General features: G+C 38.3%; 1 protein-coding gene across 3 annotated transcripts in view; it reads left to right on the top strand.

Moving 5' to 3' along the window:
• Positions 1-348: 348 nt before the first annotated feature.
• Positions 349-25,718, top strand: part of LOC140726842 (anoctamin-5-like) — a 60,599-nt gene continuing 35,229 nt past the window's right edge. For 2 of the 3 annotated variants that reach the window (XR_012098738.1, XM_073043735.1), the window contains exons 1-7: positions 349-1,235; positions 13,945-14,136; positions 15,994-16,048; positions 16,163-16,222; positions 19,093-19,242; positions 22,391-22,583; positions 25,035-25,157. Coding sequence is in view for 2 of the 3 variants with exons in the window: in XM_073043735.1 (XP_072899836.1) it covers positions 930-1,235; positions 13,945-14,136; positions 15,994-16,048; positions 16,163-16,222; positions 19,093-19,242; positions 22,391-22,583; positions 25,035-25,157 (1,079 nt within the window). In the remaining variant the exon portion in view is untranslated. The remainder of the gene's footprint in view (positions 1,236-13,944; positions 14,137-15,993; positions 16,049-16,162; positions 16,223-19,092; positions 19,243-22,390; positions 22,584-25,034; positions 25,158-25,718) is intronic. The other variant, XM_073043736.1, reaches the window with a different exon arrangement.

Below are 25,718 nucleotides of genomic sequence, written 5' to 3' on the forward strand. Positions count from 1 at the left end.
CCTATGCTGTAAAAGAATGGTATACACACACCAAGTAAGATATTTATTCTGATTTTTTTCCAAGGCAGCTAGGGTGATGGAAGTCTAATCATTCCCAGATGACGTGGCCACAACTACACCGCCCCATTCATTTATTAATTATCTACGGATGTTGCATCACCTGTTAAATCGTGTCTTGATGAATGGTCTCTGCCCGAAACGTCAACTGTTTATTCCTCTCCATAGAGGTCCCTTGACCTGCTGAGTTCTTTCTGCATTTTGTGTTTGTTTCTCTGGATTTCTAGCACCTGTAGAATCTGTCTTTCTCTGTTTATATTGAAGGCAATACTGGGCTGACTCGTCCTTTGTTCTTCCGTCCTGCGCAATGTACAAAGGGATGTTGTACATCTATTTGCTCGTCCACGCCAGGTGGCCGTTCGTTTAGAGGTTTGAGCTCTCTGGTTCTAACATATGCAAGGGAAAAGGAGCGCAGTATTTAGAAATTATTCAGTTTTACCTACTGTCGCCCCGGGAGTTTTTAAAGGAATTGCACACTTCATTAAAAATATCCAGCCGATCCGACACCGCTCGTCACTGTGGCGCTGGACTGCTACCAGTCAATCTCCCTGATTATGTTTATGGATAAAACAGACCCCACAGCCAGAATCTAACATTGACATTAAGGAGTGACTTTCAGAAGACCCAAGGTTAAAATCCCAGCTACCAGCTGCTGAGAAGGGCTTCAGCCCCTCCCATTTCACCTTAGCCCCACAACTTACGGGTCAGAGTCCCATGAACTTCAACGAGACGGTGGCAGTTCCCTGTCTATAAATAGGACAAACGAGGAAGCAGCCTAGAACAGGTTCGGGTTGCGGCCGAACGGGCTGGCGTGTGTTTACTTTGCTAGCAATCGAAGAGCTGTGTAGAGCCGAAGGCTTGCGTGAAGGGCAATGGACGGAACAGAGCAGCTCCGGGTGATCGACTACGTGCTCATTTACGAGGACAACGATGATCACTTGTTCGCTAGGGAGCGAATGGAGTTTCTGCGCGAAGTTAAGAAGACTGGGCTCTGCCTGGTCCCCGACGTGACCGAGCGGACCGGGGAGCAGAGTGGAGGAAACACAGAGGTAGAAGACAACGCAAACAGGCGGGAAGAACGGAGACACTCAAAACAGATTATTAAGATCTTCGCCCCGTTTAACGTACTGAGCCAAGTAGCTGAAAAAATGAGATTAAAAATGCCCTTGGATATAGAGGTAAAGAATCATTACCATGTTTAACACACACAAAATACTGGAAAGGGAAAAAAACAGCAGGTCAGGCATAGTCTATGAAAGGAAATAAAATAGTCGACCTGCTGAATTCCTTCAGCATTTTGTGTGATGCTATGTATTTACAGCATCTGAGAGTCTCTTGTGCTTATAACCATGTTCAATTAACAATTAATTAAAATATTATAACCTTGCATAGAATATATTCCTGCATTACACTTCAGGATCAGAATCCAGTTTTATTATCATTGTCTTACATGACGTGAATTTGTGTTTTTGTTATAGCACTAGGGAGCAAAGACATAACGTTTACTGTAAATTACAAACTCAATAGTGCAAAAAATAATAAGCTGGTGCTGGTGGACTGTTCAGAAATCTGATGATGGGCAAAACCAAAACATATGAATTAAAGAGGTATCAGCAGAGTTGCATTTATTACAAAGTGGAGAAACGTTCGGGTAAAAACTGGACAGCTTCTGTTTAGAAATGTAAGCTCTATGAACCACTTTAAATTGAAAGAGAATGACGAGCACAGAAAGATGGTTTATTAACCCGTTTAAGAATTTTATTCCATCTATCATCAGAAATCTGACAATTTAGGTCATCTCCCAAGCTTTTTTTATTTTATGTAAAAAGTCTTGTCTAGAATCAATCAACAAGTTATAGATACCGGTAATAGAACCATTAACAAAAGGTTTTAAATTTAAAAGATCGTCCAGTAAATTTTTATCAGGACCTATAGGAAAAGTAGCTAATTGGAAACGTAGAAAATCTCTAATTTGAAGGAATCTGTAAAAAATGTGTTTTTGGGAGTGCAAATTTATTTGACGATTGGTCAAATGAAGCAAGAGATCCTGAGATAAACAGGATAATTGAAAAGTTTTACCTTCTCACAACTTTTTAGGGTCCAATTTGACCCAAATCCCCTTACTGCCTTGTTTGGTATTATTGCAAATGAAGATATAACTTTAAATACTCCTAACCTACAGTTTTAGTTTTTACCTCACTTTTAGCAAGAAGAGCAATCTTGCTTAAATGGAAGGAGTCTACCCCTCCTACACATCTTCAATGGCTACGTGATATTATGTCTTATTTAAATTTAGAAAAGATCCGCTGCTCAGTCTTAAATTCAAAACAATCTTTTTATGATATTTGGGGACCTTTCCTAAATTACTTTTCCAATTTTAAAAAGTTTAACAGTGCACAGACTTTTATGTATACTTTTATCTTCTCTTAAGTGAATATGTTTTTTTTCTAATTATCCATTGTCATCCATCAGCTTTTTTCTTTGGTAGTTGGTAGGGGGTTGACTTTTTTTATTAAAAAAAATTCTTATATGATGTATGACTTATCTTCAAATTTTTGATTACATAGTGGTATACTTTTATGTGTTATGCTATAACATTTTGATCAATTTTATTACAATATATGAATGTACACAAGTTATGTTGAGATGTATCTATGTGTTGCACTCTGTAAATCTTGTTTTTTTTCTTCTGAATAAAAATATTGTAAAAAGAAAGAAATCTGATGATGGAGGGGAAGAAGCTGTTTCTGAATCATTGAGTGTGGGTCTTGCTCCCACACCCCCTCCCTTCGGTAGTAACTAGAAGAGGGCATGTCCTTATGGTTACCGGCTCCTTAGTGATGGATGCTACATTGCCTTTTGAAGATGCTCTTGATGGAGCTGGCTGAGCCTGTAACCACAACCCCACCCCAGCCTCTTTCAATCCTATACATTGGAGACTCTGTATCAGGCTGTGATGCAACCTGTCAGAATGCTCTTTGCCATACATCCGTAGAACTTCGCAAAGATCTTTGGTGACATAGCAAATCTTTTCAAAATCCTAATTAAGTAGAGCCACTGATGTTCCTTTGCCTAATTCCGTCAATGTGTTGGGCCCAGGATAGATCTTCTGAGATGCTGACACCCTGAAACTTAAAGCTGCTCACCTTCTCCAACACTGACCCTTAGTGAGGACTCGTCTGCGTTCTCTGGACTTCCCTTCCTAGAGTCCACAATCATTTACTTGCTCTTGCTGACTTTGAATGTGAGGGTGAGCTGATCTATCCTGTACACCCTCCCCATTGCCATTTGAGATTTTACCAACAATATTGGTGTCATATGTGAAGTTATAGATGGTGTTTGAGCTGTGCTTAGCCACCCAGTTGTGAGTGCTCAAGATTAGTGAGCTAAGCACGCATCTATGAGATGTCCCTGTTGATTGTCAATGAGGTAAAAATGTTATCATTGATCCGTATTGACTGCGGTCTCCCGAAGGAACACACACAAAATGCTAGAGGAGCTCAGCAGGTCAGGCAGTATCTATGGAAAAGAGTAAATAGTCGATTTTTGGGCTGAGACCCTTCATCAGAAAAAGGGTTTTGATGAAGGGTCTTGACCTGAAACATCAACTATTTACTCTTTTCCATAGATGCTGCCTGGCCTGCTGAGTTCCTCCAGCGTTTTGTGGGTGCTGCTTGGATATCCAGCATCTGCAAATGTTCTCTTGTTTGTGAAAAAGTCAAGGGCACAGTTGCAGAGGAAGGTACAGAGGCCTAAGCTTAGAAGGCTTGTGAGTAATACTGAGGGGATAATAGTACAGAATGGCAAGCTGTTAGCTGCCTGATGTATGTTTTGCTGTTGTCTAGATGCTTCAAAGTAGAATGGAGTGTCATTGAGATTGTACCCACTGTACAGACCTGTACAGCATTATGCAAATTGTAGTGGTAATGCAATTCAGAAATTGTTTAAAGTGGTGTTGTTTAGTGCTTCTGCACATTATTGAACTTCAGGCTTTTTACCAGCAACCTTTTCAGTTGCAACAGGCTTAAGTTTGGATGTGATAATTTCTGAGGAATAGAAATCTCTTAGAAATTGTTTGATCTCTCATGATGCAACAAACCTGTCATTCCAGGAATCAATGCGATCTATTTGTCATGGCCCCCCTATCAAAAGTAAATCCTTCCATGAGTAGGAAGGCCAGACTTGGATTTACCAAGGTCTTGCATTATTGAGGAAAGACTTTTCTGCTCTTCTACTCAAACTCGTTCTAATTGCCTGTTGAATCTGTATGTTAAGAACTAATTTGTGTGCAAGAATACCCAAATTCCCTCAGAACAACATCTCTCATTCTCTCACTTTTTTGCTTTTCCAACAAAGTGGGATGACATCACATTTGTTCACATTATGTTTCTTCAATCGCCCCTTGCCCATTCACGTACCTTATCTATTATTTCCCCAAAGCCCCCTATATGTTCTTCACAGCCCACACTGCGTTATAGATTTGTGTAATCAGCAAAGCTGAATATATTGTGCTTAGTCCTTCATCCACATCGTTAATGCAAACAAGCACAAATGGGGCCCAGCACTCCTATTGAACCATAAGGAATAGAGGCAGAAATAAGTTATTTGGTCCTTTGACTCTGCTGTGCCATCCCAACAAGGCCGATTTATTATCCCTCTTTACCCGATTTTCTTGACTTGTCTCCATAAGCATTGATGTCCTGACTAATCAAGAATCTATCAATCTCCATTTTAAATCTACCAATGACTTGACCTGCACAACTGTCTAAGGCATTTGCGAACTGCCTCCAGCACGTCCTGAAGTTGTATTGGCTGTTAATGCAAATGGCCTATTTCACTATGTGTTTCAATGAACCTGTGATAAATTTAAAAAATCTGATTAAATATGGGCAAAAGTAAGGATTAAGGTTAGACAACATTGGAACTCAAAATCTGTGGAAAATAATATACCGGTAACTCACTGGTGTCAGTACGTATCCACCTCTTTCCACCTTCCCGTGACAGGATCCCTGCAACTGTTTTATCCATAACAATTACAACAGATAAAATTCTCATTCTAGTTTGAAGAGTTCTAGGCTTTAGATGTTTCAGGAAGGACAGGGAGGGAGGCAAAAGAGGTGGGGGTGTGGCACTGCTGATCAGAGATAGTGTCACGGCTGCAGAAAAGGAGGAAGTCATGGAGGGATTGTCTACAGAGTCTCTGTGGGTAGAAGTTAGAAACAGGAAGGGGTCAATAACTCTATTGGATGTTTTTTATAGACCACACAATAGTAACAGGGACATTGAGGAGCAAATAAGAAGACAGATTCTGGAAAAGTGTAATAATAACAGGGTTGTCATGGTGGGAGATTTTAATTTCCCAAATATCGATTGGCATCTCCCAAGAGTGAGGGGTTTAGATGGGGTAGAATTTGTTAGGTGTGTTCAGGAAGGTTTCTTGACACAATATGTAAGTAAGCATACAAGAGGAAAGGCTCTACTTGATCTGGTATTGAGAAATGAATCTGGTCAGGTGTCAGGTCTCTCAGTGGGAGAGCATTTTGGAGATAGTGATCACAATTCTTCTCCTTTACCATAGCATTGGAGAGGGATAGGAACAGACAAGTTAGGAAAACATTTAATTGGAGTAAGGGGAAATATGAAGCTATCAGGCAGGAACTTGGAAGCATAATTTGGGAAGAGATGTTCTCCGGGAAATGTACAGCAGAAATGTAGCAAATGTTCTGGGGATACTTGTGTGGAATTCTGCATAGGTACATTCCAATGAGACGGAAAGGATGGTAGGATACAGGAACTATGGTGTACAAAGGCTGTTGTAAATCTAGTCAAGAAGAAAAGAAAAGCTTACAAAAGGTTCAAAAAAACTAGGTAATGATAGCGATCTAGAAGATTACAAGGCTTAGCAGAAAGGAGTTTAAGAATGGAATTAGGAGAGCCAGAAGGGGCCATGACAAGGCCTTGGCAGACAGGATTAAGGAAAACCACAAGGCATTCTACAAGTATGTGAAGAGCGAGAGGAGGAGACGTAAGAGAATTGGACCAATCAAGTGTGACAGTGGGTTACGGACTCCGCCCTCCACACATGGAAATGTAGGACACAGTTTCTTTATGTCCACCTTTAATCTCTCCCTTTTCCGACTTAAACTTTGAAATTTCAATTATACTCAGTCGGATCTATAGAGTAACAGTTTTAATTATGGCTACTCTCAGAAGCGCCAAAAGAAATCCAGGCCCGGGCAATGGGAAGCCCAAAAAAACTGACGAATTCGCAGAGGAACCCCCCTGGGTGAAGAGACTAGAGTCTCAAATCAGCAGTATCGGCATTGAAATAACTCAATTAAAAGAGAAATTTGAAGGAAAAATTGACTCTCTGAGCCTTGATCTTAAAGAAGTTAGTCGAAATGCTGCTGACCTTTCTTCTCGTTTGGAAAAGGCCCAACAACGGATCGTCGATCTCGAAGCTCAATCACGTCGGAATAATATTCGAATTGTTGGATTAAAAGAGAAATCAGAATCGGCTGACACAAAGACCGTATTATTAAGCTTGCGAGAAAAAAAAAGGCCGTTTCAGTATCAAGATTCAGAGATTCGCTTTTTTGAAGATATTCCACGTGAAATTGTTAAGAAGCATGCTGGATTTGCATCAGTTATAAAATTAGCATATCAAAAAAGCTTTTTCCACTGCTCCAGTATCCAGCTAAATTAAGGCTTTTGGTCAAAAAGTTTGGCGCTCATATTTTTAATGACCCAGCCGAAGCATTGCGTTTTATTAACTCTTTACCTGATGAATCTGTTGACGAGTCTTAAGCTTGAATGATTTATAATGGCTTGATTGTCTCGCGGTGTATAGAGTGATGAGATTGGAAGATTTGATGGTTACAGTAAGTCTTTACCTTAAAATGCATTTTTATCTCTGAAAAAGACTGGTTTGGATGGTTTTAACCTCAGAAGACATAGTGGGAGAACTGTTGATAGACTGTAGATAAGTTTGAAACATTTAGAATTTTTTTCTGCACCATTTAAATGAATTAATTGGGTTTTTTTTGTTCCATATGCTTTAGTAAAGATCTTTTAAGTAATTATTTGGATTGTATGTTTTAAAGATAGATTGGTCAATTTAAAGATGGCAATTGTTTTTCTTTTGTACAAATATTTCAAGATTTGTTTTGGATGTGTTTTTCTTCCCTTATTTAATATTATGAAGGTTACTTTCAAGTTGAAGGTCGTTTTGTTTTACAAGAAAAACACTTTCCTTCCAAGTTAATTATATTGCGATATATGTCGACTGTAATGAGTTTTATGTTCGGTACAAGGAGACAGAGATGACTTTTTTCACTTTTATTACTTAGGTAGGTGGAGTTTGTATCTGCATCTATGCTTTTCTTGGGGCTCGCGTCGATTGACATCGACTTTTTCTGGGCTTTGTAGTTTGGGCGTTTTTTTCTTCTTTTTTAACCCCGTTATGGAATCCCAGAGCATACGCTAATTATTTTTATTGTTGTTCATCACCACCATTTTCGACTACATTATCCTGACATGCATCTAACTACTCTTTTTAGATACAAAGTTTCATGATGATATCTAAACAGTTAAATGTTTTAACTTGGAATGTTCGCGGTTGGAATCATCCTATTAAGCATAAGAAAACATTTAAAATTATTAACCAATTCCAGCCTGATATAATCTTTGCTCAAGAGACTCGTATCAGGTTATGTGATAAAAATCGATTTTTTAAATTTTGGAAGGATCCTCAATTTCATGCAAACTCCCAGAGTAAAACTAGAGGTGTCTCTATTTTTATTGATTCCAATATCCTTTTTAATCAGGAGGATATTATAGCCGATATTAATGGTGGATTTTTGATTGTTAAAGGAATAATTTGTAATAGGAAAATGGTTTTATTTAATATTTATGGACCAAATGTTGATGATCCCTCATTTTTTAAAGCTGTTTTTGCTCTATTACCTGATTTAAATGAATATATGTTATTAATGGGTGGTGATTTTATTACTTGTTTAAATCCTTTAATGGATAAGTCATCATCCAAACATCAACTCCCTAATCATTCTGCATCACTTATTAATTCCTTTTTAATTGATTATGGTTTAATTGAGGTCTGGAGGCATATGTACCCTAGTGATAGAGAATACTCATTTTTCTCACATGTTCATAATAAATATTCGAGAATCGACTATTTTATAGTCGACCCTCGACTTTTATTTAATGTTCAGAAATGTAAGTATGATGCGATTGCTCTTTCTGATCATGCTCCTTTAAATTTAATATTTGAACTGAAAGATATTGTTTCATCCAGACCATTTTGGCATTTTACAGAACATTTATTACAAAGCTCAGAATATGTTGAGTTTATTGAAACTCAGATAAGTTTTTTCTCTTTAATAATACAGGAAACGTCTCAAAGTTAGTAATTTCAGATACATTAAAAGCTTATTTACCTGGTCAAATTATTTCGTATATAGCTAAGTTGAAGAAACAAACAAGAATGGAATTAGATAAAATCTCTAAACAAATTAAAGAATTAGCTAACGTCACTGCAATCTCTCCAAATGTTTCATTTAAAAGAAGAGTAGAATTACAATCACAGTATAATTTATTACTAAAATATCCTATTGAAAGATATTTGCTTAAATTGAAAAGTCAATTTTATAATTTTGGGGATAAAAATAATAAGCTCTTAGCTTCCCAATTAAGAGTAGCTAGAGCTAAAAGACAAATATTAAAGATTCGTAAAAATAATGGAGATGTAACAAGTAACCATGAGGATATTAATACTTTTCAAGATTTTTACTCTGATCTTTATAGATATCAATTTCCTGCAGATTCCTCCAAAATGAAGGCTTTTTTACATAAGATTAAATTTCCACAAATTTCTGTTGAAGATCAACAGATGCTTGATGCTCCAATTACCGAGCATGAAATTCAGAAAGTTATTTTATTAATGCAATCAGGTAAAGCTCCTGGACTTGATGATTATTCGGTGGGATTTTACAAAAAATTTGAAAGATTACTTTCTCCATATCTTTTGGAACTATTTCATGAATCCTTTGAGAAGGGTAATTTACCATCTTTTTATGAAGCATCGATTTCCTTAATTCTTAAAAAGGATAAAGATCCTGTTGAATGTTTATCATATAGACCTATTTCACTATTAAATGTGGATGCAAAAATTCTCTCTAAAATAATGGCTAATCGCTTGGAAAATATTTGAACTAAAATCATCTCTATGGATCAAACAGGCTTTATTAAAGGCCGTTACTCTTTCTCTAACGTTCGGAGATTGATGAACATTATATATTCACCATTATCTAAGCAACCTCAATGTGTTATCTCTCTCGATGCAGAAAAGGCATTTGATAGAGTTGAGTGGCCATATTTGTTTAAAGTATTAGAAAAATTTGGTTTTGGTAATAATTTTAATAGGTGGATTTAAATGATTTATAAGAACCCTATTGCCACGGTCAATACTAATAATTACAGGTCTTTTTTACACTTTCTCGTGGTACTAGACAGGGATGTCCATTAAGCCCTTTATTATTTAATCTTGTATTGGAGCCTTTAGCTATAACATTACGTGAAGCTAAAAATATTCATGGTATCTCTATGAATGGAACCATACATAAGATTTCTCTTTATGCAGATGATCTTTTGATTTTTATTTCGAATCTTGAGGAATCAATTCCTAATCTTTTGGAAACACTTAAAGATTTTGGTAAATTTTCAGGATATAAACTTGAATAAAAGTGAATTGTTTCCATTAAATGCCCCTGTTAGTATATATAATGATATTCCTTTTTAGAATTGTTAATACACTTAGATATTTAGGTATTATAATTACTAAAAAATATAAAGATCTTTATAAAGCTAATATAGTTCCTTTAATGGACTCCATGAAACAACTATTTTCTAGATGGAATCCACTTACTCTTTCTTTAATAGGTCATATCCGTGCTGTGAAAATGAGGATTTTACCTAGATTTTTATATATTTTCGAAAATATGCCTATCTTTTTAACTAAAAAATTTTTCCATCAAATTGACTCTCTTATTTTGTCCTTTATTTGGAACAATAAGAGACCAAGAATTAACAAGTATTATTTACAAAAATCCAAAAAAGATGGTGGACTTGCACTTACTAATTTAAGACTATTATTGGGCTGTGAATATTAGACAATTATGTTTTTGGTTATACTGGCTTGATAAGAGCCAAAAACCACTATGGGTTGATTTGGAATTAAAAGCTGTTAAACAATTTTATTTAACTTCAATATTAGGAGCTCCATTGCCTTTACAGCTCTCTAAAATTCCAAATTTAAATCCTTACCCAGTTATTAAACAATCCCTACGGATTTGGGTTCAGTTTCGCAATTTTTAAAATTTTAAACAATTTAAGTTGTCTAGTTTTTTTATATCGAAACTTTTCATTTAAACCTTCAATCAACAAACTCATTCGTAAGGCCAGTGATGTTGTGGGGGTGGAACTGGACTCTCTGATGGTGGTGTCTGAAAAGAGGATGCTCTCCAAGTTGCATGCCATCTTGGAAAATGTCTCCCATCCACTCCATAATGTACTGGTTAGGCACAGGAGTACATTCAGCCAGAGACTCATTCCACCAAGATGTAACACTGAGCATCATAGGAAGTCATTCCTACCTGTGGCCATCAAACTTTACAACTCCTCCCTAGGAGTGTCAGACACCCTGAGCCAATAGGCTAGTCCTGGACTTATTTCCACTTGGCATGATTAAATTATTATTATTTAATTATTGTTTTATATTGCTATGTTGGTTCACTATTCTCGGTTGGTGCGGCTGTAATGAAACCCAATTTCCCTCGGGATTAATAAAGTATGTCTGTCTGTCTGTCAATAACCGACCCCATTTTTCTCCTATGGAGAAATATAAGGATCCGTTCTTTTACAGATTTATTTTGGGATGATCGATTGATGACTCTTGAAGAGTTAACTAATAAATATTCTCTCGCTCATACACATTTTTTGCAATATTTTCAGGTTAGATGTTTTTTACAACAATATTTACCAAAGTTTCCATATTTACAAGAATCTGATTTGTTGGATACCATTTTGAAGTTGAATCCTTTAGTGAGAGGTTCCATTAGCAGAATTTATAATTTATTTTTGTTACTAAAAGAGAACCTACCACTAAAGACTAAACAAGATTGGGAGAGAGAACTTAATATGACCTTTGTTAATGAAGATTGGCTTCGAGTTTTGAAAAATGTAAATTCTTCTTCTATATGTTTAACCACTGTTTAATTCAATTTAAAATTGTTCACCGTTATTATTTAACAAAGGAGAGACTATCTAAAATATTTCCTAGTATAGACGACTACTGTGATAGATGTAAAACTGAAGTAGCTACTTTGTCACATATGTTCTGGTCATGTTCTTCATTAAAATTGTTTTGGAAATCATTATTTTCTACAATTTCTAAAGCTCTGAAAATTAATTTACAACCTAATAGACTGGCTGTTCTATTTGGAATAGTTCCACATCATATTCAGGGTATTTCATCTTCAGATCAACATGTAATTGCATTTGTTACATTATTGGCAAGAAGGGTGTTTTATTAAAATGGAAAGATATCTCTTCCCCTACATTAATTGGATGATTTTCCCAAGTAATGTTATGTCTCAGTTTGGAAAAAATTAGAAGTAGAACTTTTGATCCCTGATTCGATTTTGAGAGAAGATGGGGTTCTTTTGCCAAATATTACCATTTAATTTGAATTATTCTATATGGTTTCCTTCCAATTTTATTTTTTTTATAAATATGAATTGACGGTTGTTGACTCTTTTTCTTTATATATTTAGATGATGGTTAAGCGTATTGCTCCGGGGGGGGTTGATTCCTAATGGGTTTTTTCCTTTTTGTTTGTAGTCAGTGGGTTTTTTTTCCTAGTTAGACGGGGTTCTTTTTTTCCCTATATATAATTTTTTTCCCCATTTTTATATATTACAATCAGCTTTTTTTCTTCAGCTTTATTAATTGTATACATAGTAATCTGTTGAAGTTTTGTATCATTTTATAGCTGTAGAAGATTATGTACCAATAAAAAGATTCTAAAAATGAAAATGAAAAATGACAGTGGAAAAGTGTGTATGGAACCGGAGGAGATAGGAGAGGTACTTAATGAATACTTTGCTTCAGTATTCACTATGGAGAAGGATCTTGGTGATTGTAGGGATGACTTACAGTGGACTGAAAAGCTTGAACATATAGACATTAAGAAGGAGGATGTGCTGGAGCTTTTGGATAAGTGTCTGGGGCCGGACGAGATGTACCCCAGGCTACTGTGGGAGGCGAGGGAGGAGATTGCTGAGCCTCTGGCGATGATCTTTGCATCATCGATGGGGACGGGAGAGGTTATGGAGGATTGGAGGGTTGTGGATGTTGTTCCTTTATTCAAGGAAGGGAGTAGAGATTGCCCAGGAAATTATAGACCTGTGGTTGGTAAGTTGATGGAAAAGATCCTGAGAGGCAGGATTTATGAACATTTAGAGAGGCATAATATGATTAGGAATAGTCAGCATGGCTTTGTCAAAGGCAGGTCGTGCCTTATGAACCTGATTCAATTTTTTGAGGATGTGTCTAAACACATTGATGAAGGTAGAGCAGTAGATGTAGTGCATATGGATTTCAGCAAGGCATTTGATAAGGTATCCCATGCAAGGCTTATTGAGAAACCAAGGAGGCATGGGATCCAAGGGGACATTGCTTTGTGGATTCAGAACTGGCTTGCCCACAGAGGGCAAAGAGTGGTTGTAGACGGGTCGTATTCTGCATGGAGGTCGGTGACCAGTGGTGTGCCTCAGGGATCTGTTCTGGGACCCCTTCATGATTTTTATAAATGACTTGGATGAGGAAGTGGAGGGATGGGTTAGTAAGTTTGCTGATGACACAAAGGTTGAGGGTGTTGTGGATAGTGTGGAGAGCTGTCAGAGGTTACAATGGGACATCAATAGGATGCAAAAATGGGCTGAGAAGTGGCAGATGGAGTTCAACTCAAGTGTGAGGTGGTTCATTTTCATAGGTCAAATAATATGGCAGTACATAGTATTAATGTTAAGATTCATGGCAGAGTGGAGGTTCAGAGGGATCTTGAGCTCCAAGTCCATAGGACACTCAAAGTTGCTACGCAGGTTGACTCTGTGGTTAAGAAGGCATACAGTGCACTGGCCTTCGTTAGCCGTGAGATTAAGTTTAGGAGCCGAGAGGTAATGTTGCAGCTATATAGGACCCTGGTCAGATCCCACTTGGAGTACTGTGCTCAGTTCTGGTCACCTCACTATAGGAAGGGTGTGGAAACCATAGAAAGGGTGCAGAGGAGATTTACAAGGATGTTGCCTGGATTGAGGAGCATGCCTTATGAGAATAAATTGAGTGAACTCGGCCTTTTTTCCTTGGAGCGACGGAGGATGAGAGACGGCCTGATAGAGGTGTATAAGATTATGAGAAGCATTGATCCTGTGGCTAGTCAGGAGCTTTTTCCCAGGGCTGAAATGGCTAGCATGAGAGGGCACAGTTTTAAGGTGCTTGGAAGTAAGTAAGAGGAGATGTCAGGGGTAAGGTTTTTATTCAGAGAGTGGTGAGCGTGTGGAATGGGCTGCCGGCGGCAGAGGCAGATACGATAGGGTCTTTTAAGAGAGTCCTGGATAGGTACATGGAGCTTAGAAAAATAGAGGGCTATGGGTAAGCCTAGTTAGTTCTAAGGTAAGGACATGTTCAGCACAGCTTTGTGGGCCGAAGGGCCTGTAATGTGCTGTAGGTTTTCTATGTTTCTGTGTTAATTACAAATACTTAAAAAGTATGTTATTATTGTTTTGAAATTTGGCTTATTGGCTCTTTCAGGATACAGAGAGATCAGCAATGAACAGGGTTACAAAAAGATCAACAGCTATCCTAAAAACAATGCTGAAGTATTTGGAGACGGATGATGAAGACGACTATTTTAGTGCGCCTTATAAACATGACAAGCGAAACCTATTCAAAGGAGTTGATGACGAGACCACATTTTTTCGACCAGCTGTGAGATCTCTAATTGTAAATTACACTTCTTGTTTTGGTAATCATGGTTCTAATTTGAGTTGTATCTATTAATGAAATAAAAGCATATTTCCCACATTTATCAGAATTGAGGTATTTCATGCATATTTGACAGCATGAGTAACTTGCAGAATAGCATAATTTGCTGCATCGTAGTACAATAAGCTCAAACCCTGAATATCTTTTTAAAAAATTGTGTCGATAGTCAGAGGCTTTTTCCCAGGGCTGAAATGGCGATCATGAGAGGGCACAGTTTTAAGGTGCTTGGAAGTAGGTACAGAGCAGATGTCAGTGGTAAGCACAGAGAGTGGTGAGTGTGTGGAATGGGCTGCTGGTCACAGTGGTGGAGGCAGATACGATAGGATCCTTTAAGAGACTCCTGGTACATGGAGCTTAGAAAAATAGAGAGCTATGGGTAACCTTAGATAATTTCTAAGGTAAGGATATGTTTGGCACAGCATTGTGGGCTGAAGGGCCTGTATTGTGCTTAGTTTTTTCTATGTTTAAATGCAAGGCAATTTATAATGATCTTCTGGTCCTGACCTTGCCTTCAAATGGACTAGTTACTAGCAAGAAGAAAAAGTACCAATTTGCAAATGCCCTGATATTAATTTGCCATCATAATCTTAAATGTTTGGATCAAGATCCTAAGCAGTTTGAGGCAAAAGGACCCCGTGAAATATAGTGTACTTTTATCTGTCTAACCACCAGAAGAGTTGGTATAAGTGGGTCATTTTATTTTCAGTTTGCAGTTTCCAGCTAATAGTTTGGACAGGGATCAATGTGGAAGACTCAACCTCAACTATTTGTAACGTGTTAGTACTTTAAATGAAGTGACAAGTGTGTTGTAATGAAAGATAGTAATAAATTGAGAAACTAGTGAGGAGAGCATGGAGTGTGCAAAATGATACAGGAAGGTTAAATGAGTGGATTAAAAGATGACATTTCGATTATGATGTTGGGGAAAAGAGGCTGGCTACTACAGTAGCAAGAAATATGTTTAACTAGATGATGAGCACAGAATGCTGCATTACAAATATCCTTGTGCATGAAAGACAAAAAACAGCATGTTTGCAAGTATTTAGGAAGGGAAATTGCATATAAAAATTGTTACAAATTCACCAGCTATTGATGAAACCATACATGGAATAGACATGTTTTATGAGCAATTAACATTATTCAAAGATTAAAGTAACTTTATTATCAAAGTATATATGTGTCACCTTATACAGCCCTTAGTTTCATTTTCTTGTGGGCATTCTCAGTAAATTCATAATAGAATAATAACCATGACAGAGTCAATGAATGGCCACACCAACTTGGGTGTTCAACCAGTGTGCAAAAGATGATAATCTGTGCAAGTACAAAAATAAATGAATATTAATAAATAAATAAACAATAATTAATGAGAATATGAGATGGAGTCCTTGACAGTGAGTCCATAGGTTGTGGGAACATTTCAATGATCGGGCAAGTGAAGTTATCCCCTTTGGTTCAACAGCCTGATGGTTGAGGGGTAATAATTGTTTTTGAACTTGATGGTGTGAGCCCTGAGGTTCTTGTACCTTCTTCCTGATGACTCCTCCCAATGTTTCATTCAGATGAAACATTGACACTTCTCGTGCCTTTGAGATACTATTATATACTTAAGTGATAAGTGAATCCGTGAGTATCTTGAACTCTTATATCCATGTTATTTCCTTTATTTCATCACAAAATTGATTAAGGTTTCACTGCAAATATGTACTCTGTTATGACTCGGGAGGTATTCTGTAGAATACAGTATAACTATCATAAAACGTACAACAATCTTTTTCATCTGAGTGATCGTATCACATTGTGTTTATTTTGTAGGTTAATTATATTCTAAATGGGATCCAAATGCCCCGAGAATGCCACAAAGTTAAAGGTAACTTTTGGGAGCCATCACAGGTGACCTCACTGGGATAATAATATATACAAGTAATTAAACTTTTTGTATTCAGTTACCATCCTTTTAATTATGTGTTATTGTTTGTCTCAGCGGAACTTAATGAAGATGTAGAAATGCAGTGTTTTGTCCAGACAAGGAACATAAGGAAAGGTATGAATTTCAAGGGGTAAGTGGAAGATAGAAAATGGTCTTTAAGAATTTAAATAAAATTGCAGATGTTGGAAACCTGAAGCAAAAATAAAAATTACTGAAAAAACTCAGCAAATTAGGCAGCAACTGTGGAAGGAGTAATGGCCAATATTTTCAGTCTGTGACACTTAGGACTACAAAAAGGAATCTGAAAATAATCAATTTTCCCATCTAGTGTGGTGATCAGGCAAAATATGCAAATTTTAATTTAAAAATAAATAAATATATAATACTGAGAAGATGGGTCGTAGAATCCTTGAAAGTGATTCCTTAGGTTGTGGAATCAGTTCAGAGTTAAGGTGAGTGATGTTATCCATGCTGGTTCAGGTTAACAAATCTCATGACACATGCCGGTGATAGTAAACCTGATCCTGATTCTGAGTCCGATTGTTGAAGCGTGATAGCTGTTCCTGAACCTCGTGGTATGGGATCTAAGGTTTCTGCATCTCCTGCCTGATGGTAGTAGCGATAAGAGAGCATTACCTGGATGTTAAGGGCCCTTCATGACGGAAGCTGCTTCTTGTGGCAGTTCTCCCTGTAGAGGTGCTCAACAGTGGTGGGAGGGGGGTGTGCTTTACCCCCAACAGTGGTGGGAGGGGGGTGTGCTTTACCTGTGATGGTTCTGTCTGGCATGTTACTGCCTTCCTGGCTTAACATCAAATTCTCTAACCATTTCCACTGTCCACTGTGTATAGTCTAGCCTGCCAGACATGTCCTGAAGATTGGATCACAAGGGATCAAGGGTGAGCTCGTGATGGATACAACTTGGCTTGGTGGAAGGAGTCAGGGGTTGGAAATGGAGGGTTATTTTTATGATTGGAGGCCTGTGACTATTAGTTTGCCACAGGGACAGTACTGTGTTCACCATTTGTCATGTATATGGATGAGAATGTAGGTGGCATGGTTAGTAAGTTTACAGATGACATCAACATTGGCAGTGGAAAAAATGTCTAGGGTTGTCACAGTATCTAGATCAACTTGGAAAGTGGGCTTAGGAATAACAACTGGAATTTAACTCAGTCACGTGTGAAGCATTGCATTTTCTGAAGTTAAATTAGTGCAGGACTGGTACAACTAATGGCAGATCCCTGGAGTATGTGGTAAATGGGATGAGTTCAAATTAGGCGTTGTGTTCTGCATGGACAAGTTGGGTCAAAGAGCCCATTTCTGTGCTTCATGACTCTGTCCCAGAACGTACAACCTCCAGTTACACAACTTTAGCACCTGCCACTTGTTCACTCTATCAGAGATACTCTGTTGTTTCACTCATGTTTTGGCATAACCCCAGCTATTTTCTTTTCCCCTTTCTCAAGTCAAATGAAGGACTCCTCATCTAAAACATTGGTTGTTTCTCTTCCCACAGATGCTGCCTGACCTCTTGTATTTTCCATTTTTTCTTCTTCAACCTGCTTAAGTCTGGCCTACTGCAATTCTGACCATTAACAATTCTGGTATAATATGCTAATGCCTTGATGAAGGGTCTTGGCCTGAACCATTGACTGTTTATTTAATTCCATAGATGGTGCCTGACCTGCTGAATTCCTGCAGTATTCTGTGTGTGTTACTCTGGATTTCCAGTATCTGCAGAATCTGTCTTTATAAACTGCTGATAACTACCCCCATTAAGCCATTTCAACTTGTCCCATCAGACACCACCTTATGTAACTTTTCTTTCCCACTGAAAACCAATTTTATTTCTTTTTACTCCTCCCCCCCCCCACAAAAAAAGTTCTGAAAACAGGTCCAAACATTGTCTGTTCCCCCTTCCACAGATGCTGCCTGACTTGCTGAGTCATTTCCATCGTTTTCTGTTTTTGTTCAGGAAACTTCCTTTGAGATAAACTCCATTTAAACTGAAAGCTAAAGATCTATACATTAGACCAAATAATAAAATCTGACAAAAATATTTTTTAAATTGTGTTTTTGTGTACGGAAATGAAAAGATTAACCTTCTGAATAACTATTATATACTGCATAACTCAATGACTTTACTCAAGTAGTTTAGTTTATAGATCCACTAAAAAACATACGTGTACAGCATCTTGCACAATATCCTTGAGGCTACTTTGAGGCAATATGGAATTTCCTAATGAGTAGCAGCAAGCCTGGGATCAAGCAAGTATGCACAAGCAAGTGTACATATTCTGAGTTTACCCAAACATCAGTCAGCCTAATCTTGAAATTCCCTGGCTTTTGTACGAGTGTTTGGATATTGGTAGAATCTGTCTGCCTATTGATTGTGGATGTGTTCAAGTTTTATCAGTTTTCAAAGCTCAAGAGGAAGTTATGGAGCAGTGCTTCTCTTTCGTCTATTTGAAGCCCTAACCATTAGAGTGCGGAATATTTTGAGCAAGAAAGGTATTTCCCCATGCTCCTCATTCATGCATCAGGACCAGATAAGTTTCGGATGAGCTGATGGAGGGCAGCAGAAGTGGACATGGGTCAGCAAGATCTAGGCCAATATTTTTGAAATCTTCAGTTACAAAAGTTAGTCAAGAGTTAGTGTCCTGCAAATAGCCCAGTGCTAAGTCTATATTTGAGGAATGGATGTTGGCAATTTGTTGCCTTCAAATGGTATGTTCTATTTCCATCTGAGAGAACAGATGAGGCAGTTTAGACCTGATCCAAAAGTAAGCACACCCTTCAGAATTTCTGTCTAGAATTTGTGAAACCGACTCTGAAGTGATTTAATCCAAAACTCCAGGTTTAGAGGACTGAGCACTTCAGTCAAGGCTGTCATCTATCATATAATCCTGAACTCAATTTTCAACGCTAAGAGGAACATTCACTGAAAGACTTGTTAATGCAACTTGTTCTTTTTTGATAAATAGATCTTGTGACTGATGGAAAAACAAAATTGATTTGCAGTCTACCATATTTGTTGATGAAGAAAGCATTTACATCTGCATTCACACTGCATGAAGGACCTGAACCTAACTTTCAAATGAATATCAGTGCATCTTCAACACAAGGAAGTGCTGGTGGGTAGAAAAGGTTCTATGCCAGTGTGACTGACAACAAATAAATTCTGGCTGCAGATAATATTTCAGATACTAACTTCAATAGTAAAGCTAAGATCATGACTTCTGCCTTTCCTATTGGTCCCTTTTTATCACTTAAACTCTTTTAAGGCTGATAATAACTTGGGATCTTGTATGGCAGCTGAACAAATTAGTTTTGTCATATTTTTGTTTGGCATTGTCCTTGTGACACACAGTAGAATGTTTTCGTATATGCTACTTCTATGCATTATCAATGGGAGTTGTTACTTTAGCCTTTAAATTTGAGACTCAGCAATTCCAAAACTGAGATGTACAAAATTTATTCATTTTCTAATATTATCAACTCATTAAGTACAGTAAATCCATGAATTACCTCTGAGTATATGCATTTCCTGCACATAGACTATGCATAGGGTGTATGGCTTGACCTTGAGCTTGTCAACTTCAAGATATTTGGAGTCTGCTGGAAAGCAGCAATATTTTTCTGCCTCTCCCTCATCCACTTGTAGTTAAAGTACATTTTGTAACCGATCACAAAATGCCATCTTTTACTCATTTTATGAAGTTGAGCCTTGCCCACTTTTGATTTGAACTGGTGAGCATGGGTCAGAGGTCATGAGGTAAGGGTGAGGGGTAGATGCAACCTGCATTTAAGGTTGAACCATGTTTAATGAAGCTGTGTACCTTGATTTTAAGTGATTTTTTTTTTTTTTCATCCCACATTGGTCTCTGGAAACACGCAGGGCAACCCTGTTCCAATGGGCTATATTCAATAGGTTGGTTGACCTCTGGATTTCTGAGAGGAAACACAAAGAGAAAGTCCATAAGGTGTTCTACACTTTTTTTTAAACTGCAGAGCAATCATGAATCCTGGACATTTGGCATCTGGACTCTGTCCACAGAGTTATCCAAGATGGAAACAAGCCCTTCAGCCCAACTGGTGTATGTTGACCACAGCATCTTCCCTGCTAGCTCTAATTGCCCACCTTTGGCTCATTACTCTCCGAGTCCTTTCCCTCCATGTATCTCTCCTCCAAATGCCCCTTAGTTGTTGCAATTGTACCCACCTCGACCACTTTGTCTAGCAGCTCATTCCAGGTACCCACTACCCTTTGCGTAAACAATTTTCCTCTCAGTGCTCCTTTAAATCCCTCTTGCGTCCACTGCCTCTCATTTTGAGCTCTCAAAGCTTGGAGAAAAGTCTATGACTGTTCCCTCCTTATTCATGAGCCACATGATTTTATAGACTTCTGAGAAGTCACGTCTCATTCTCCAGTGCTCCATGGAATAAAGTTTCAGCTTGGCCAACTTCTCCCAGGTCCCTTTGCTCTACAACACTTGTCTGTGCCCTGCCATTCAGTGTGTAGGTCCTACCCTGGCCAGAATGTCCAAAATGCATCACTCATACTTAGCTAAGTTGAAATCCATGTGCCATTCCTCAGCCCACCCCTATCTGAATAAGATCTCTTTGAAATTCATTGTAACCTTCTTTAGTATTAACAAGACCCCTAATTTAGTATCATCAGAAAAGTTGCTAATCACACCAATGTACATTCACATCCAAATCGTTTACATATGTGACTAATAGAGGTCTCAACACCACCCTCTGGCTACCTCACTAGTTACAAGCCTCCAGTTAGAGAATTGACATTCAATCATTATGCACTTTCTTCCTATCATTGAACCAATTCTGAATCCTCCTCACAAATATCCCCCTCACCCCAAATCCCATGCAAGCTAACCTTCCAGATCAGTCTGCCACGTGGGACCTTGTCAAGTCTTAGTGAAGCCCATGTAGACAACATCCACTGCCTTACCTTCATCTATCTGCTTCGTTACCCTTTCAAAAAACTCCTAAAGTTGTGTCAAATATGACCTCCTATGCAAAAAAAACATGCTGATTACTCCTGATCTGGCCTTGATTATCCAGCTGATGGTAGTAGATCTTGTCCGTCAGAAATTCTTTCCTCCCCCCAAAATATTGTCCTACAACTGAAGTCAAACTCACCAACTTGGAGTTCCCTGACTTGTCCTTGCTACCCTTCTTGAACAACATTAGCCACCCTCTAGTGTTCTGGACCTTCACCAGTGGCTAACTATGAAACAAATATCTCCACAAGGGCCTTTGCGATTTCTTTCTTCCCTGGCCTTCTATAAGTTCCAGAGATGCACTTGGCCAGGCCCTGAGGATTTCCCACCTTAATGCACTTCAAGGCCATAAGTACCTCCTTCCTCATAATATGCATATGTTCCAAGACCTCACTACTTATTGCCTTCATTTATTTGGTGTCTGTGATATTCTTCTTACTAAACTATGAGATATATTTAATGGATTTAAAAAATTTCGACCAGCTCCTGCGGTGGCCCTGATGGTCTTTAAGAGGACCTAGTCTCTCCTTAGTCACCCTTTATTGTTACTACAACTGAAGAAACTCTTAGGCATTTCTTTAACTTTGCCAGCCAAATCAATCTCATGCCCTCTTTTTGCCCCCCCGTTTACCCTTTTAAGCCTGCACTTCAGCTTTTTATATTCATTCAAGATTCATTTGTACCAGCTGCCTAACAATAATGAATGTTTTCTTATTTTCTTTCAAGAACCTCCATCTCTCATTGACTAAGTTTCACAGAACCTGTGTCTATCCTTCACTGTAACAGGAATGTGTTATCCCTGAACTTTTGATAGGATTATTTAGTACCCCCCCACCAACTGCCACTAAAGTTATTTGGTCAGCCTCATTCCTTGAGAGGAAGTGTAATTCTTCCTCTATGTATTGTGTGATCTGGCTGAATATCCTGTGAATACCAAGTTTCATGTCAAGTAAGTCAGTGATAATAAAATCTGATTCTGAGAATTGGGCATGTTCTCATCTTCTACTTAAATTGTAATTAAATTTCAGAGGTAAGATTTATGGTAAAACCTACTGCATATTAAGTATAAAACAAGAACAAATTTAATCATTGCTTCCACACTGACTCCCCAATAATTTTATACTGTTTCTTGGAATATTCCTACAGCCTTTGAAAGTGAAAAGTATCAAAATAACACTTGTTTTAGTGGCTATAACTCAAATTTCACATTCAATTTGCAAGTCTTTATTAAATATAATGAATTGTTAATTTTCCACAGGTCATCACAACAGCTGGACGGATCTTAATAATCTGTGGGCTAATGCTTACAGATTTCAACCATTATGGAAGATTAGAAACTATTTTGGTGAAAAGATTGCATTTTATTTTGCTGTGATGGAAGTGCTTTTACTCCTCTTAATTGTACCTGCACTCGTTGGCTTGGCTATTTTCGGTTATGGCCTTTATTACAGGTACTGTTCTGTTTATTTTCTGAAAGAATTTGTGCGCTGAAACTAGTGGTAAGATGTATTCTGTGTTTTGATCTGCTTAGTTTGATTCATTGGGGAGATCAGTTTAGCCAAAACTGTAAAGTATTTGTGATGATGGTATCTGAGGTGATGAGACTGAGTTACATGGGGCCAATTAGTCTGACATTCACTCCCTGAGGTGACAAAGTGTCTTCACATCTTCAACAACTAAAGTTAAAGAGGAAAAAAAAACAAATAATTTTTCTCCAGAAAGAGAGAGGGCTTGCTGATGGAATTAATTGCAACTTGATATGCAAAGCTTAGAGTGCGAAGTAGAAGTACTAAAGAGGAAAAAGATAAGGAGTGAAGAAATCTTGCATTATGCCTCACATGCTATTGGTTATGACTATGACTTTGTATCTGGCGGTGATGGCTAACTTGAGGAGAATGTGCAGCTGAGCTTGTCTTCCTTCCCTGCTCTTTGCAGTCATGGGCTGTTTAGTGGAAATAAAGAGAATGCGTTAGTGACAGCTTGTAAAGAACTTGTAGAAGTTGTTTGCTCTGGTGGCATACTTACCGTTTATTGACTTCAGTTCTGCCTTCAATAATATTATTCCAAGCAAACTCATGACCAAACTCCAGTCCCTGGGAGTTACTTCCTCCCCCTGTAACTGGAACCTAGACATTCTGACCAACAGGCACAGTCAGTAAGGATGGACAGCAACACCCCTCCTACAATTATTCTCACCGTTGATACTCCACAAGGTTACATCCTCAGCCCTCTTCTGTACACTCACGACAGCATGCCCTGATTCTGCTAACTTCATTAGGCAGGTGATACTACTGTAGTAGGTTACATCTCAAATAATTGAGTCACAATGCAGGAAGGAGATAGGGAGTTCAGTGAGGTGGTGTCATATCAACAATCTTTCCCTCAATGTCAACAAACGAGCTAGTCATTGACCAGAGAAAAGAGGGTGGTGCACATTCTTGTGTCTACATCAACAGTGTTAAGGTTGAAAAGGTTGAAAGCTTCAAGATGTGAACATCACCAATAGCCTGTCCTGGCCCAAACACGATGTCATGACCATGAATTGCTCACTGATGCCTCAGGAGGCTAAAGACATTCAGCATATCCTTGTTGACTCTTATCAGTTTTTACTGATGCATCATAAAAAGCATTTTGTCTGGATGCATAACGGTTTGACATGCCAATTGCTCTACACGTGAACACAAAAAAAACAACTGCAGAGTTACGTACACAGTTCAGAACATAACAGGAATGAGCTTCCCTCTGTGGACTCTGCCTCAGTAAATCAGCCAGCATAGTCAAAGACCCCTCTCACCACAGACATTCTTTTTCCTTTCTACCATTGGGCAGAAGATACAAAAGCCTGAAAGCACATACCACCAGGCTCAGCAGCTTAAATCCCACTGTTATCAGACTCTTGTACAATAAAAGGGACTCTTGGCCCCACAATCTACCTTGCTACAATCTTACACTTTATTGTTTTCCTGCACTGTACTCTTTTGGTAGCTTTAACATTTTATTCTATATTGTTATTGTTTTACCTTATTTTAGTGCAGGGGTCCCCAACCTGGGGTACACGGGACCACTTGCTTAATGGTTGTGCTTATTGACCTAAAAGAAAGGTTAGGAATCCCTGTTGTAGCACAATATACTGTGTAATGATTTGATATGTATAAACTGATTGCAAAACAAGCTTTTCACTGTATCTTGGTACATGTTACAGTAATAAACTAATACCAAAACTTAGTATGTAGCTCGTCACACAAGGTATATGGGCAGAGAAAAATTCACACTTTTCAGAAGCAAGATAAATGAAATCCTGATGCATTGATTGAAGGAAGTCGGGGAGGAATATTGAGAGAACTGTAAACTGTTGCCTGAAAACCAAAAGCTTGCCCTTAATCTTTTCTTTGTGCCTCTCCATTATCTGTGCAAATCTTCATGCCTCCCTGGTTCCCACACGGCATTGTCTCCCTCTTGTCCGTCACCTGAGTCATGGACAAGATCTTGAAAGCAGCATCCAAGTTACATGATATGATCTATAGATCATGTGGATCAGCCAGTAATGCACCTTCCATTTTAAGAACTACTGCTTGTACTTAAATAAAAACATCCAAGGCAGGATTTCCAGTGTGCCCCAGACAGGTTTGCAGGCAATGAATGCAGCTGGTTGCACACACAAGTCATTGTCCTAACCACACAGAAAGACCATTCTATGTTGTTTGGACAAACTCTAACGAATCCTTTGTGCCCTGTCCCCTAATGCACTCACTTTCTGAACAAGTTGACTTCCTTGGTCAAATTTCTCAATACATATTCTGCTACTGCGTTGAGTAAAATAATGAAGGATTTAAATTAAGTACCACTTCCATACTTAACCCTCTGAATTAACCAATGTTTTATGCTTTATGTTTTCTCTTCAGTGTTTCCTGTAACAAGGCCATCAGTAATGTTAACACATTCTTGCATGGATTTAGTTGTAACTTGGTCTGTTCAACTCCAAGTATGGTCCCAGAAGTTGCCGAAAGAGCAGTGAATCAGATCAGGTAGTTGTTCAGTAGCACTTTGAATGTTTATGTCCTGCTTCTGAATATTTGTGTAATACATGAATAGATTTTTAGTGTAAGATAACAAAATAAGTTAGAGGTTGACTATTTGTTGGAATTTGGGTAATGTTTCATTATATGAACTTAACTGTCCCACTACCACAGAGGATGTTCACAGGTGTAAAAAACAAGAGCGCCTGCCATTCAACACCTGTTAGCAGGTGCGTAGAGACAAAATGGAGCCTAGGCCTGCCTGACAGCTCGTTTTATTGCTGTTCAGCAACCCTGCGATAAGCTACTTTCTGATATAACCTTGGTATAACCATCCAAAGGAGCATTGCATACCCTGCCACCTTGTTAGCCCAATCAGTTTGCCAGTCCACTGCCCATTTCTGTGGGTTGTCTTGCACTCTGCCTCTCTCCACAAGGGTCAGGGGGAGCAGTCAGCAGGCATTTTTTTTTAATGACTTGGGAGAGGCCAGTAATCCTTTTATATGGGTGGGTGAACTCACAGAATGGTTATCAATGCTGCCGGACTCTCACCGGCCTAGAGACCAAGTG

Source organism: Hemitrygon akajei, chromosome 4 (genome assembly GCF_048418815.1).
Source record: "Hemitrygon akajei chromosome 4, sHemAka1.3, whole genome shotgun sequence".
Classification (NCBI taxonomy): domain Eukaryota; kingdom Metazoa; phylum Chordata; class Chondrichthyes; order Myliobatiformes; family Dasyatidae; genus Hemitrygon; species Hemitrygon akajei.